The sequence below is a fragment of the Semicossyphus pulcher genome, unplaced genomic scaffold, assembly GCF_022749685.1.
Source record: "Semicossyphus pulcher isolate SPU_LCO1_2020_fin unplaced genomic scaffold, fSemPul1.0.p SCAF_7, whole genome shotgun sequence".
Taxonomy (NCBI): Eukaryota; Metazoa; Chordata; class Actinopteri; order Labriformes; family Labridae; genus Semicossyphus; species Semicossyphus pulcher.
Window position 1 is genome coordinate 22,433,434 of NW_027211748.1, and position 14,732 is coordinate 22,448,165.

Consider the following 14,732-nt stretch of genomic DNA (forward strand, 5'->3'; position numbering starts at 1 on the left):
ATTAAAAAACACAGCGAGACGATCATTTTAGCTAACTTTAGCTCAGTTATGCCGACAATAAGGTGATTTGAGTTAAAGAGATGGAGACTCAAAACCATTAAAAACATTTACATCTTAAAATGCAGATAATTGTGACGTTTTTTTATTTTTTTATTTAGACTCCGACCGTGTTATTCATGGTAAATGTAATAGATATAAACACTCTTCCAACTAACTCTTTGAATTGAGTTCTCAAATGTTTCTTGTCCTCCACACTAAAAATGATGTTATCTGTGGGAACCTCCAGGACATATTTGTGTCCTTTTTGTAAATTATCAGCCAGCTGTGGTGGTTATTGTCACTGCTCTGGGTCATCATATAATAATGTGTGGGTTGTGGTAAACGTCACAATGGTTATGTTTTAGCTCCGGCCTAGACGACTTTTTCAGTAATCAAGCTGAGAAACAGGGACAAGAAGAAAGACAGTAATGATACACAGCAGCCTAGAAGACAACAAGCCACAAGGATAGTATTCTGTGCACTGCTGTAAACTACACAGCAGAGTGTCTCAGAGGCGAGAGAGTCTGTCCCTGCAGGAGGTAGAGCTGGAGACAATAAAGGAGTTGCTGCTTTCAAACTAGCCAACAAGTCCACACAACAGCTGAGAGAGCAGTGCAGCCAGGTGAGGATTAGTTGAAGGCCTCCCTGCAGAACCTGAGAGAAGGGGTCCAGGAGCTGCAGCAGGATGATGTGTGAATGTTTTTTACGCATTTTATCAGAACATTTTGACTGTTGTAAACATTTTAAGTTTTAAACCAGCAAAAATAACAGAAAACAAGATGCAATGTTGCCTTAACTTGCTGATATGTTTGAAACGAAGGTCTAAGGTTAAAATTCCTCAATATCCAAGCACTACCTGCCAATCATGCAACAATTTCCACCGATCAGCCATAACATTATGACCACCTGCCAAATATTTTGTTGGACCCCCTTTTGCTGCCAAAACAGCCCTGACCCGTCGAGGCATGGACTCCTCTAGACCTCTGAAGGTGTGCTGAGGTATCTGGAAAGACGTTAGCAGCAGATCCTTTAAGTCCTGTAAGTTGCGAGGTGGGGCCTCCATGGATCGGACTTGTTTGTCGAGTACTTCCCACAGATGCTCCATTGGATTGAAATCTGGGGAAATTGGAGGCCAAGTCAACACCTTGAACTCGCTGTGCTCCTCAAACCTTTCCTGAACCATGTCTGCAGTGTGGCAGGGCGCATTATCCTGCTGAAAGAGGCCCCTGCCATCAGGGAATACTGTTTCCATGAAGGGGTGTACTTTATCTGCAACAATGTTTAGGTAGATAGTACGTGTCAAGTAACATCCACATGAATGGCAGGAACCAGGGTTTCCCATCAGAACATTGCCCAAAGCATCACACTTCCTCCACCGGCTTGCCTTCTTCTTAATTTTTTAACCAGCCTTTGCTACCCACGTGCATCACTGAGCCTTGGCTGCCCGTGAACCTGTCACCGAATGACCTCTTTTCCTTCCTTGGGCCAGTTTTGGTAGGTCCTGACCGCTGCAGACCGGGAACACCCCACAAGAGCAGCAGTTTTGGAGATGCGCTGAGCCAGTCGTCTAGCCATCACAATTTGGCCCTCGTCATACACTCATTTTCTAAGAGTGTATATTGTATATTTTATATATTTTGTTATCCAATTTTGTACTTTTTTATATATATATATATCGATAGATATATATATTTTGATCTTTATTTTTTACCCTCTGTGTGCTGATTCTTTCCTATTGTATTGTACTGTATAAGCTGCTGGAGACTGAATTTCCCAGAGGGAGTCATCCCAAAGGGATCAATAAAGTTGAGTCTAAGTCTAAGTCTCTAAGTCAAAGTCGCTCACATCCTTACACTTGCCAATTTTTCCTGCTTCCAACACAAAATGTTCACTTGCTGCCTGACATATCTCAAGTTCTGTGTTCAAGTGCTTCTTGTCCAGCCCAAAGCCAAAGTTGCTCAACTAGTATTGTGAGCTAAGACTAATGATGGGAGTGCCACAGCAACCGTTGGAAGTTTAACATTCGATGCAATGGTAAATGTAGAGTGGTGAATCTTGAAGACTTTATTCCAAAACAGATTTTTTGCAATAAATGGAGAAACATTATCTCATCATGCTCATTTTAAGGCAATCAACCTTTGTAAAAAAAATAAGACATCTAGATAAAGTAAACAAATCAGAATTTTCTCTTGATTTAGTCTTTACACTAGTTCAAAATCTGTCTTTACATGTTTGGACAGCTGTTATCACGAAAATAATAGCATCAATTTTTCTACGTCTGTTGTTCCCTTTAATGTCTACACAACCTCAATAGAATAATAATGCAATGAGAATCATCACCTGTAAGCCATTTTATTGAAATAATTTGCAGCCAAAACATACAACAAAATCACCTCGCATAATCTGGCAAACATTAACTTATTGGACACATAGTGACACCCCACAGCTGCATTCAGTTTCAGAAAGTCCTGCGCAAGAATGACGTAACGCTTTCTCTCACATTATGACACAATGTACGTTATCTCAGGAACAGTGCCGTCCCCTTCTTCATAGTTCACATCTTTTTCTTCACTGGAATCTTCCATCAAAGTATCAGCCTGTCCTTCGCTTTCTAGTTTGCCGTCCCGTGTTTCCTCAATGTCCTTACGTTTGTCCAGCATCCTGCGGTTTGACATACAGACGCCAAGTCTGTTGAGTCGGTCCATACACCTTTTGGAGACGCCTCCCTGTTGCATAGTCATTGAGTTGATGTACATTGGTGCAGACATGAAGGGTGAACGCGCTTTTAACAATAATGCACCACTCATGACCATTGGTAATGTCTTGTCTTTTGGTGCTGGTGTGTCACGTGCAGTTGAGTCTTTAAAGACTTTGCTTGCATGTTGCAGGAATCTGAGGAAAATGGGTGCAGCCGTCTTCCACTCACCCATCACCTTATTCCAGCTAAAGTCTCTCAGAGCCTGGGGGTCGCTCTCACGAAGTGTTGAGTTGAACGTCAGACTGGTGAGAGTCTCACACTCTTTGTCCAACTGTCTGAGCACCTCTGAAACCATAATGTCCTTAAAGCCGGGCACGCTCATCACCGATTTGGTGACACGTTTAAATCGTCCTCGAATAAGGTTTTCACCGACTCGTCTCCAGGGGCCGTGAAGAATTCTGCTCCTTTGACTTCCAGCCTGTACCACCTTAAAAAAACACAATGAAAAAAGCCATTTAGAGTTCTCATCACTTAAACACAATAAATACAAAACAATTGTGATGACAGTCTTGCATAAAACAGTCCCTCCAGTCGCCCTGTTGCTATGGCAACAATAAACACAAATTCAGCCAATCTCTGTGCATTCTGCCCCACCTTGCAAATTGTTCAACGCAACATCAAAAAAAACTCTCGCAGATGGCGCATTAGAGGGTTTATTGCATCTTTTTGAATGTTTGAGACTTACCGTAAAACACAGAATATAAGTGGCATCGGAATATAAGACGCGGCCTGTTTTGGGGGGTACTCCAGATGTTAAGAGGTTTTCTATAGCTATTTATTAATACAAATGTGAATACAAGATATTTCAACACTATTTCAATTTATTTTCATTTGAAACACATTCAAAACACACAATTTATAGACGACCATAGCTACAAGTGCGATCATGATGGCGCATGTCCTTGACGAAGCTTTAGCTAGATTATAGTTCCATCGTCTGGGTAAAATACCCAGCATTAAAGCCAAAGTATTAAGTGCGTCTCATACAACACATTTTAACATTACTTTGTCTTGCTGTGACGCAGCCAGCAGCTAAACCATTTTAACAAAACACCGCTGTGATCGTGCATGTGTGAAAGGGCTGAAGAGTCATAGTACAGTCAGATAGTAATCTCCCCGTCTCTTATCAATAAGCAGAACAGCGTAAATGTAATAATGTGTAAATTCTCCTTTGCCCAGATTGTTGACATTTTAACACACATGCACAGTGCAAAATAAACATTTCATAGCCGTTTACTGTAGTCTTAAATAGCTTTTACACTTTTTATTTTGCACCTTTACATAATTACCTTTATGTCTGCGCTCCCCCCTCCTTGCCGTCTCAATATGCACCGCTTGTGGGGCGTTGTTGACCTGAGAGCATCACCTGCTGGACGTTTAGCCGACACATGCGGACTGGGCGGGGGTAGCTGGGTACTTTGCACCCCTGATAATCTACTCACTGCAGCCTTTGAAGACAAAACAGTAGAGAAGGGGGTCAAGGCCAAGTTACTGTACGTAACGCAGTGACTAAACAGTTGCCCTTAAACAGTATGACGCACCTTCACTGTAAGAGGTGACCATGCAACAGGAGACTTTGGCAGCATGCCAGAATCTTCTTCCTGTTTTATAGCTTCAGGTGCAAGTGGAGTCGTATGGGCTGACTGGGTCTGTTGCACCCCTGATATTCTACTCACGGCGGCCTGTGGGGATAAAATAAAGATGAAGCAGTGCGATAATAATCGGGGTTAGGCAGTTAGGTATGTGATGAAAGGGAAAATAAGAGACAGTCTGTCCATGTAGTTTTCTATTCAGACGATGGAGGTAAGCCCTCTAAGGACCTGCCTGTTATAAATGACCAGAAGCCTAGCCCGACACCTACCTGAGATATTACTGGCCGATTTGACAAGACTTCAAGTCCATTCTTATTGGCCAAGTTTAGGTGTCCAACCATGCAATAATACAAAAGCTTAAAACAGATTAAAACTTGGTGAATACCTTATAAAATCAGTCTTTCCTTTTTGACAACTGGGGTTTGTTTATCCTCTATTTACGGATAACTTGTAAGGGTAGTAGAGAAATTAAAAAACACTGTGACCCACCTTAACTGTATGAGCTGACCATACCACAGGAGCCTTGAGCAGCTTGACAGCAGTGTCTTCTGATGGTACAGCCTCATACACAGGTTGACTAGGCTGGGTTGGCTGCGTCAGTTGCATTCCCAATACCATTCTCTCTGTGCCCTGCAGATAAAACAGAGATACTACCATTAATGCTGTGTGGAATAAAAGTTACTGAACTTTGATTTGTTTTTGGGATTTTAGGATGATATTATCTGCATGTTAGCTGAATCTGCAGATTATGGCTTGAAAATGACATATTGGTATCGGCAGATGTAATTTTTCTGCTGATATTTTCCGCCGATAAAACACTTTAATTTTGCCTACATGCTCGATGATTCCCTAAAAAAGCTTGATGTAATGTTAAGACATTAACTCGCAGCTAGTGTGCGTGATATCAATTCCACTACAGGGGAGACTTGCAATTAGGTGGAAAAAAACATGTGCCTAATATATCGGTATCGAAATCGGCAAAAAGGGTTGGAAAATATCGGCATAAAGGATACCTGCAAAAAATCCAATGTTGTGCATCTTTAGTTTATTCCATATTAAATTCAGACGCAAGGTTTATTCTTATTCTCTACAACAGGGGTTTCCAACCCTGCTCCTGTAGAGCTACCTTTCTGCATGCATTAGGTTTCGCCGTACTCTAACACACCTGATTTGAATGATCTGCTCGCTATCAAGCAACTGAAGCGTCTCAGGGGATTGACAACGAGCAAAACATTTGAATCAGATGTGTGGTATTGTGTGGTATTAAGTGGTATTAACATGATTCAAATTGAAATGTTTTTCTGTTTATCACTGTGAAACAGGTCTTAAGTATCTAGGTTAAGTTTTACAATACATTTAGTTCTAATGGCATCAAAGTGTGCAAATGGAAGTAAGCATATGCTTAATCGGCGTTACAATTATGAGGGGGTCCCTGTAAGGGGTCCCTGGCCCCAAAAAGTTTGAGCACCCCTGCTCTAAGTACTAAATAGAGCTCCAAAAACAGTAGCGGCCTCCGATACTGCATAGAATACACTTTGAGGTTTTATTAGTGCAAAACTGAATATAAGATACGGTTTATACAAAACGTTATGGTGACTCAATGATCTTAGGTTCATTTTATGGAGAAATTATCGTGAATATATGGAGTAAAATATGCCCTATTCTCGTAGAGTTTATTTGAAAGTAACCAACAGCTCCAACAGCTGTCTCATCGCAATTACCGTAAAGGTTTGGTCAATTGTGCACTCGAAAAACAGGGGCAGTGGTTTGACTGTGTAAATAACGGCTCATTTGTCCGTACCGGTCTTGCAACAGTTGCAATATAACTGCACATTGGAAACATCGCTTAGCCACAGTGTAGTGCAAAAAAACTGGTTTTCAGTTGAAAAGATGTGCTCGATATATCTACTACTCTGCTCGGCAGTGACGAGAGGGAAACAGCCAGTATTACCGTAAAAGTTTTCGTTGTTTCGCCGCAGAACTCACCTCATTAAGCCTCTGGACATGAGCTATCTTCTGCCCAGCTGTCGGTTCGTATTTTTCTTCAGGCTCTGCTTTGAACTCTGCAATACAATGGGACTTGGGCGGTTTTTCGTCCAGGATATCGTCTCCGAGATCCGCCATTTTCCGTTCCTCTAGTCCGCTCCTATGGTTAGCTGAGTTCCCATAGATACGCCTCTCTTATCTCCGCAGCGTCATCGTTGAGGACTTCTCTTCGTCAATTCTTCTTCTTCTTTCGATGTTATCCAGCAAAACATTTTTTTTGCCAAAGATAAGAAGGGACATTGAAACCAATTGCTCTTTTTGTGGACAACTTTTTTTTTTGTTCACTAAAAAAACATAGACTGTATAAATACATTTAAAAAAGGTATTATTATTCTTCTTCGTTGGTTTTTTATAGGTGTCTAGATCCGAAGTGTTGCATTACCGCCAACTACTGGGCTTAAAAGGACTCCCGATACGTTCAAGATTCAAGACGTTTATTGTCACTCCAGTTATACAAGTACAACTGTGAGAAATTCTTATGCTGGGAGGTTCCAATTACATGGTTATTAAATATAAAATAAAATGTTTAGGCAAAAAATGATGCAGTAATAAATAATAATAAAAATAAATATAATACTTTCTTATTTTTTTATTTATATTTTCTGCCTTTTCATTGTCCTCATCCTCATGCTCAATCTCATCACACAAAATTCATATTCATTTCTAACTGTGTTTAAGTGATACATTATCAACCAATTTTACCATTGTAATATTTTTGTTTGTCAAAAACAAGAACTGCGCAAATTCTGCGCAAGCAGTGTTTCCTTTACAACACAGCTAATTAGCCGCATACAAGTGATGGACATTCCGGCTCTTTTCACTGAGTCGGATCATTTGGCTCACCTCAGCTCTTAAGGCATTTTCATTGTAAATTTACATTCTATATCATGCACTATCTTCAAATTCATAAACTTGTGCGATAAAAGTTCTTACTGCGTAATAACTGTCAATTTAACTGCCACCATTCCTGCCTACTTCTGTAAATAACTATTGTAATATTGTTATTCTATCATGCCCTGGCTCTTTATTAACCCATACACTTAATATTTTCACTTACATCTGAGTTGTTTTTTGCATTTCTCTAATTTGCGCTGTATATTTGGAGCTATCTGGCACTATAATTTCCTTCGCGATTAATAAAGTTCTGTCTTGTGTCATCTTTATCTTAAAATTTAAATAAAAATCACAATCTTGGCTTTATTATAAATGTGTATCAATTTATCATTTTTTTATTTGTAGCAAAAATAAACTACATTCTTCCTTCATTCTTTAATGCATGAAAATATCAGGTCATATTCATTATTAACAACTATCCTGTTTATCTAACAAAGACAACACACTAGTAAATAATATGGTGAATGAGTAATTACTCTGTACAAACACTTATATTCCATTTAACTTATATGCTGTAAAAAAAATTAAAAAAAAATGTTATTTGCAAGTTGGCATGTGCTTTATCTACCTTGTATTAATATACCCCCCAAAACACAAGAGGTCGGCTCTCGGTGGGAGCCGTTTCCCCTCGTTCACTTTAAGGAATAGGTTCTAGATCCGACTCGTTTGCCAACACCACATCTCTACCGCAGACACACTTCCTGTATATATTTGTTAGAACGATTAGCGTGAGCCTCGATCAACGCTACTAATCAGATATGCTGTCAATAAGGTGATTTACGTTAAAAAAAAAGATGGGTAATAATAACCATTTATGTTAAGAAGAGTTCATTGTGACGTTGAGTTTTAAATTCAGACTCCAACGTTGGTATTAACACAAGCTAAGCTACATGTTAATGCGACCAAACACCGGAGGAGTCTCTGTCGGCAGCTGGCATTGCTGATTAAATTACAGCAGAGGGATAACTGGCTTACTAGACTGAAACAAACCGGTCTTTCTAAACATGTCGTGGTTCAGTCATGTCAATCAAGCGTCAAATCAGCAGCAGCAGCCCACTGACGGGTACAGACTAAATCATAACTCCGGGTTAAGAGGTCCATTGGACGGATCACCCAACCTGGCAACACAACACTGGACTGGCTTCCCCAGCACCCCCAGCCCGGAGGACTTCCCATCGGCTCCACGGGGTGTAGTTAGCCCTCCGAGCCTTGAGATGCTCTCCTGCTCTTCCCCAAGTGCAGCTCAGGTGGGAGACCCGGAGCCCATCTCCTATGTGAGCCTCCAGGAGCAGCGGTGCGTCTTGAGCTGGTTCAAGGGCTGGACCGCCACTCAGAGGGAGCAGTTCCTGCAGGATCTTCTGGGGAAAGCTGTACCTGGGAAAGTTTGCACTCTCCTAGATTCACTAAGTACTCTTCAGGTACTTTCCCCCTCCTTAACAGGCAATGAATGATGTTCAATCAATATCACACGAGAGGGAGTGCTGTTGTAGTGAATATCAGCATGGTTGGGATTCAGTCACAGGCATAAGGCCACAGGCAATAATCGCAGCAGTGCAGATATTCAGTGCAGATATTCAGTGCAACAGCTCCAACTCCAGTATGTTATGGCTTTAATACACCAGTTCTACAAGTGTCATATAATAGTAAAGTCACAAATAACAACTTGCTTTCATGGCATGTGTGATTCAGATGTACCATGTTAATTAATCCATTTGATGCAACGTTAATCAACAGTATTCAGAACACTTGTAGTGGAATGATACATATAGTTCAAAGTCCCAGTGCTGTTGTACTCGATAACAGCACACGTGGAATGCCTCTCGTCCAATCAGATTAGTTGGTCGGAACTAACTGTTTTTTTTTTTAACATTAAACAGCTGCGTCCTCTCTTTGCACCCTGACCAGGTTAAAGACAGACTACCAAACATCTTTGAATGCCAGCTGCGCCTGTGGACCCAATGGTTCGAGTCTTGGGGAGAAGAGGAGAGGAACCATTTCCTGCACATACTGGAGGAGTGGGACCCAGTTTTTGTTGCCCACTTTTACAGATGTGTAGCCGGCACTTCAGGAAGAGACTGAGCAATGTTTACACTGTGATAAAAATGCAAGTGAATATAACAAAATGTGTTGAAGAGGTCATGAGTAGTGGGTAATGTGTGTTAGATCTGAGATAGTTCTCTTCAGAGAAATTTTTGTTTAACTGTGATGGACCACATTTACATGGCCGCCATGTTCTTGACATCAGGGTAGAAAGCTGAATGGCTGTTTTAATTCCACACTGCTGTATTCCTTGTTTTAAGTGGTGTAAAGGTGGGAAATCTGACTAAATGTTATTTCACTGCTTCCAAATTGATCAGCAACAGAAAAATCTGGAGGGACATGGGGTCATATTACAAGCTATTTGATAACCCATGAGCAACTATAAACAACAGCGATTGTTAGCAACTTCTGAGCTAACATTGCCTTAAACTAGAAATTAACTTCTGTCTTATTGTATCGTTTAGCACTGTCAAACTGTAACGTTAGCATCCTAGCTAAGAGTACTATTAGTTAGAAAGTGGCTAAATGCTAACATTAGATGGTAGCAAATAGGTTATCAAATTTAGCCATTTCTTAGCTGACTGTAATATTAGCTAAGAAGTGGCTGAATCCTAAAATTAGCCACTGTCAGATTGCAGCTAATGGGTGACCAAATTAGTTGTGTTCACTTTAAATATGGCCTTCCCTGTTGTATCTTACAACACTATCAAACTGTAAGGTTAGCATCCTAGCTAAGAGCACTATTAGATAGAAAGTGGCTAAATGCTAACATTAGCTGTTGTCAGATGGTAGCAAATGGGTTATGAAATTTGTTTTTTTAACTTGAAATGTGACCTTCCCTGTCATATCCTTTTAAAACTATCAAACTGTAATGTTAGCATTTAGCCATTTCTTAGCTGACTGTAATATTAACTAGGAAGTGGCTGAATCCTTGCAGCTAGTGGGTGACCAGAAATGTTGTGTAACACTATCAAACTGTAACATTAGCAAACTAGCTAACAATATTATTAGTTAGAAAGTGGCTTAATGCTAACATGTTTTCAGATAGTAACAAATGGGTTATCAAATTTGTTGATTTAACTTGAAATACGACCTTTCCTTCTTTCACATCTTATAACACTATCAAACCGTAATGTTAGCATTTAGCCATTTCCTAGCTAACCGTATTTAGCTATATTAACTAAGAAGTGGCTGAATCCTAAAGTTAGCCGCTGTCAGATTGCAGCTAATGGCTGACCACATATGTTGTGTTAACTTTAAATATGGCCTTCACTGTATCTTATAAAACTCTCAAACAGTAATGTAAGCATTTTGTCATTTCCTTGCTTACAGCAAAGTTAGCTTGGAAGTGGTTGCATGCTAACGTAAGCCCTATTAGTTGGTAGCTAATGTGTTATAAAGTATGTGGTTTTCCCTTAAAAAAATGGCCAGATGTCCCTCAGGATTTGAACTATTGTCTTTTTAGTTGCTGATCCTCGAAGTGGTGAAATTATACAATTTGTCTGATTCCCTTTGTTTACTTTAAACCTGAAACACCTCAGTACTACACTATAACAGCAATTCAGCTACCAACTGTTGATGATAGAGGACATGGCCGCGGTGTGAATATAGTGTATGGGAGTTATTGTTGAAGGTTAACCATTTAATTGAAATAACAGAAGCGTTCGTTCAATATAACCTGTTTTTATTCTGTTTACTTCACCGGTTTCTCCATAAATGCATCACTCATACTTCCACTTTTTTTAATAAAGGTCAGAACGTTTTGCTTGAAGCTTTCATTAAGGCTGAAGCTGTGCCATTTGGATTTAAAATAAACTGATTTAACATCTTGCTATTTAACGAACAGGCATTTTTTTTCTGTTCTGGGCCTGGTGACTAAAACACCTGGAATGACACGGACAAGAGAATGAATCCCCTTTCAAACCTGAAGAAATAAACAAAATGCATTCTTGTATATTTGTTCTCGTTTTATTGTTGAAACATTCAGAGATTTGACACACGTCATAACTAAGGTTTGTTTCTTTCTATTGTATCCAGTCAACTGATCCAGGAGTCAGTAACACGATAGGAGCCCTTTCATTGTCCCCAACACAAAAATTGATAAATGGGTAGATTTTGTCTGTGAACTTTTGTCCCACAAATGAGTACAAGTGAGATCTGGTACTAGCGTCGTAAAATGAGATCTGTCCCTTTTTGTATTCCAGCAGAACACCCAGTGTCTGAGGAGGCGTCTGAACTGGAATCAAAGCAAAACGCCTATCGGCAGCCTTGTACTGACCCTGTTTGTTTAGGACTATAGTCCAGAAACCATTTGTCGGATTGAATTGTACTGTTCCCCTCCTTTGGGCAGATTCACTGGCCATCCCAACTTGAAAACAAAGATTTCCAGCCACAGACACCTCCCAGTAACGTCTCCCAGATGAGAAGCCGGTCGAGCCCAGGGCGGCCAGAATCACATCAAACCGGCCTGGATGGTCACGGACATTTTGTGTTTGCCCAGTGGTGAACATTTCACTGTTATCGGCAGACAGAAATATTCTTTGGTGTGCCGTGTTTGGATCCATAGTCATCTTCTCTGTAAACAAAAAAATGAAGGATATTTGTAGCTTTGCAACATATTTTGAAAGGGAAATTAAATTAATGTGATAATCTCGAAGATTTTCATTTAAATAAATTTAAGTCACTATCTATCGCCGAATGAGGTAACACAATGGTGATTGAGCCTATGGCCCACTGATGAAAGCCTCTGCATTTGCAGTATTACGGACTGGGTGTCTGCGCCGACATTCGAGGAAAAAATCACAAGCAGCGCCCAGTTAGTGAAGCATTTTCCATCAGCCAGCAGTGGTTGGTCTGCCGGAGAGGGTAGGCGGAGCTAAGCGGCTGCTTTTCCGCTCTCTGCAAGTGTTGCGAGTAAACAGTAATCTACTATGGCTGAACAAACAAAGAAAAGATCGATGACTACAGATACAACTTCAAAAATAAGTGAAAATCCAAAGAAAAAGAAACAAACTCGACGCTCAGATGAAGGCAAACAGTCTGAAAAGGAAAGCGACCGTCAGCGAGTGAGTAAGAAGACTTGAAAATGGTGATTGAGACCATAGACTCCTTTGAAAAATGGCACTAACATTTGCTTCTCTTCTTTTTGCATGGGTTGCCCCCTTCTGGCCATTAGTGAGAAAGCAGGTTTAAGGTAATTCTGCATTGGCTTCACTTTTCACTTTTCCACTTCATAAATACAGTCTACTGTAGTACTACCAAAGAGAAGTAAAGTGGCCTTAATGTGTTCATGAAGAGCCCCTTTAAAACTAATTAAAGTGTATAAATAGTATCTCACAAGCCTGTTGTGTACAATGTTTCGGGTACATACGTGTGTAGGGTTGTATATTCTATTTACATAAGATTTTAATGTTAACACTGAATGAATATCACTGAATGTGCAGGGTGATGATTTTAGAAATTATAAGAAGTCTTGTGTGTGACTCACTGGCATAGATCGTCTTATCTTCCACATCACTCAGTTTGTTTTGAAGATCTGAGGAGAGAGAAGGAGCAGCATGTTTGTTTCAGGCCGTACTTTGTGCACTTTACTGAACAGACCTAATACTTACCTTGTACATCATCCTCAAGTTTGTTCTTCTCATTTAGCAGGTCTACCATGAAGACAGAAAAGACAGAATAGATTTATTTCATCAGGAGTCACACGACCGTCTGCACATATCTACATATTGTATTTATGAGCTCTTCCAGAGACTCACTGTTGTAGTTGTCCTGCAGCTTGTTATACTTCCTGTCCTGGTTTTCTAACTCCTGCTGCAGCTGGTTGAACCTGGCGTCGTTGTCAAACAGCTGCTGCTGCAGGTCATCAGCGTGGGCCTGGATCTGTTGCTGTTGTGTCAGGTCTGTTTGATGACATGTTCAGTTAAAAACGACATCAAATAACACTTGGTGATTTTGTTGAACTATCTTGTCCTCTTATAAAACTTGAAAGAACTTTATGAATATAGAGGCAATCTCAAAACCAATAAGCTGTAGTCTGACGACAATATAGCCTCTGTGGCAATGGCGAATATCACAGGCATTGCCGTTTTGCAAGCGTTTTGTGATAAATGACTTCCTTTTCCGTGTGCTGAATTGTTTACAGTCCAATAAGCAACCTGAGAAGAGTCCCAATCTCCACCCTAAAGCCTCAGCACTGAGCCCTCACTGACTTTAATGACGTCAGGCGAGCAGTTTGTGAGTGCATGAGTCCGTGAGAGTTTGTAAACTGCATAAAAATGAGGAATGGGACACACTGTCATGGCATCACACGTTGCCTGGAAACCAGATGCGCTATTAGATCTAATAAGAAAAAAAGCCGACCTCCAGCATGTATTTGTGTCTTGCATTGTTTACAATATTTTAAGTCCCACAGGAAAGTCTGCAGATATGCGGACCCACGGAAAGTCCATAATTTGGTGTTGAAAAGTGTGCAGCACGCACTTGGTGATTTGACAGTGGGACAGCACTAAGCACTGAAACACTTAGCGAGAACATGGCTCAAAGTCCCTGGAGTCCGTGAGAGAGGAGATTCAGATCAAAAGTGAAGTGAAATTTGACCCTCCAGATATGTTAGCAAAATACACACTGTCATTTCTATGAACCAGAACAAAAAATCCTTGCGATTTACTTGCAATAATAGGGTCTTTAGCAGTGTTGGGCAGTAGCATTTGTAGTTTAACTACATTTCTCTGTAGCTTGGTGGCAGTGTTGCTTTTTTTCTGAATCAAATGGCTCTTCTGTAGCTTCACTCTTTTATTTATTAAGTAGTGCGTTAGCATCCACGCAAGCTACATTCTCCTACTACAAAGTTGCAGCGCACGGAGCTTTGATCATGATGCATTCGAGAAAGTTGGGGAAATCTAAACGCTGAACAGCGTCAAGCGAATTTGTCTTAAGTTGAAATAGTTAGCTGAACTTGCTGCAGATATCTGTTTATAGAGATTAATAGCTGTTCAGCCTGCTTTTGCTCTCCACTTGGACAGTTTTAACTGCGTACCTTGATTCCTGCTGATACGTGATTGGTCAGTAGTACTGGGACTACAAACGTACTACAAACAGAAACCAGAACACTTCTCGTATTAAAATCTGTTGGCGCGCCTTAATAGAGATTAATATAGAGGTGAAGTTACTGTCATGCTGCAGGTCGTTGTTCTCCTTGATTTTTTCTTCTAACTCCAGCTGCAGCTGTTTGAGGTCGACATTCTTCTCATGAAGCTGCTGCTGCAAGCGATCTGTGTCCTCCTGGCACTGCTGCATTTGTATTTGCAAATCTGTGAGATGAAATAAACAGTTTAAAAACTACATCAAATGACCTACAAAAA

The 14,732-nt window shown here is 40.4% G+C and overlaps 3 protein-coding genes across 3 annotated transcripts in view; 1 reads left to right on the forward strand and 2 right to left on the reverse strand.

Annotated features, from left to right (window-relative positions):
• Positions 1-2,381: 2,381 nt before the first annotated feature.
• Positions 2,382-6,590, reverse strand: LOC138612101 (uncharacterized). The gene is made up of 5 exons (XM_069685415.1): positions 6,376-6,590; positions 4,879-5,019; positions 4,339-4,479; positions 4,087-4,245; positions 2,382-3,224 (listed from the first exon to the last, which is right to left on the reverse strand). The coding sequence occupies exons 1-5, from the start codon at positions 6,511-6,513 to the stop codon at positions 2,541-2,543; spliced, it is 1,263 nt and encodes a 420-aa protein (XP_069541516.1). The 5' UTR covers positions 6,514-6,590; the 3' UTR covers positions 2,382-2,540.
• A 1,440-nt stretch (positions 6,591-8,030) lies between these two features.
• On the forward strand, positions 8,031-11,304 carry cunh14orf119 (chromosome unknown C14orf119 homolog). The gene is made up of 2 exons (XM_069685075.1): positions 8,031-8,747; positions 9,235-11,304. The coding sequence occupies exons 1-2, from the start codon at positions 8,334-8,336 to the stop codon at positions 9,406-9,408; spliced, it is 588 nt and encodes a 195-aa protein (XP_069541176.1). The 5' UTR covers positions 8,031-8,333; the 3' UTR covers positions 9,409-11,304.
• A 1,665-nt stretch (positions 11,305-12,969) lies between these two features.
• The window catches only part of LOC138611589 (putative leucine-rich repeat-containing protein DDB_G0290503), a 43,934-nt gene continuing 42,171 nt past the window's right edge, over positions 12,970-14,732 (reverse strand). The window contains exons 49-51 of the mRNA XM_069684767.1: positions 14,541-14,681; positions 13,128-13,271; positions 12,970-13,022 (exon numbers count right to left, since the gene is read on the reverse strand). Of these exons, the coding sequence (XP_069540868.1) occupies positions 12,970-13,022; positions 13,128-13,271; positions 14,541-14,681 (338 nt within the window). The remainder of the gene's footprint in view (positions 13,023-13,127; positions 13,272-14,540; positions 14,682-14,732) is intronic.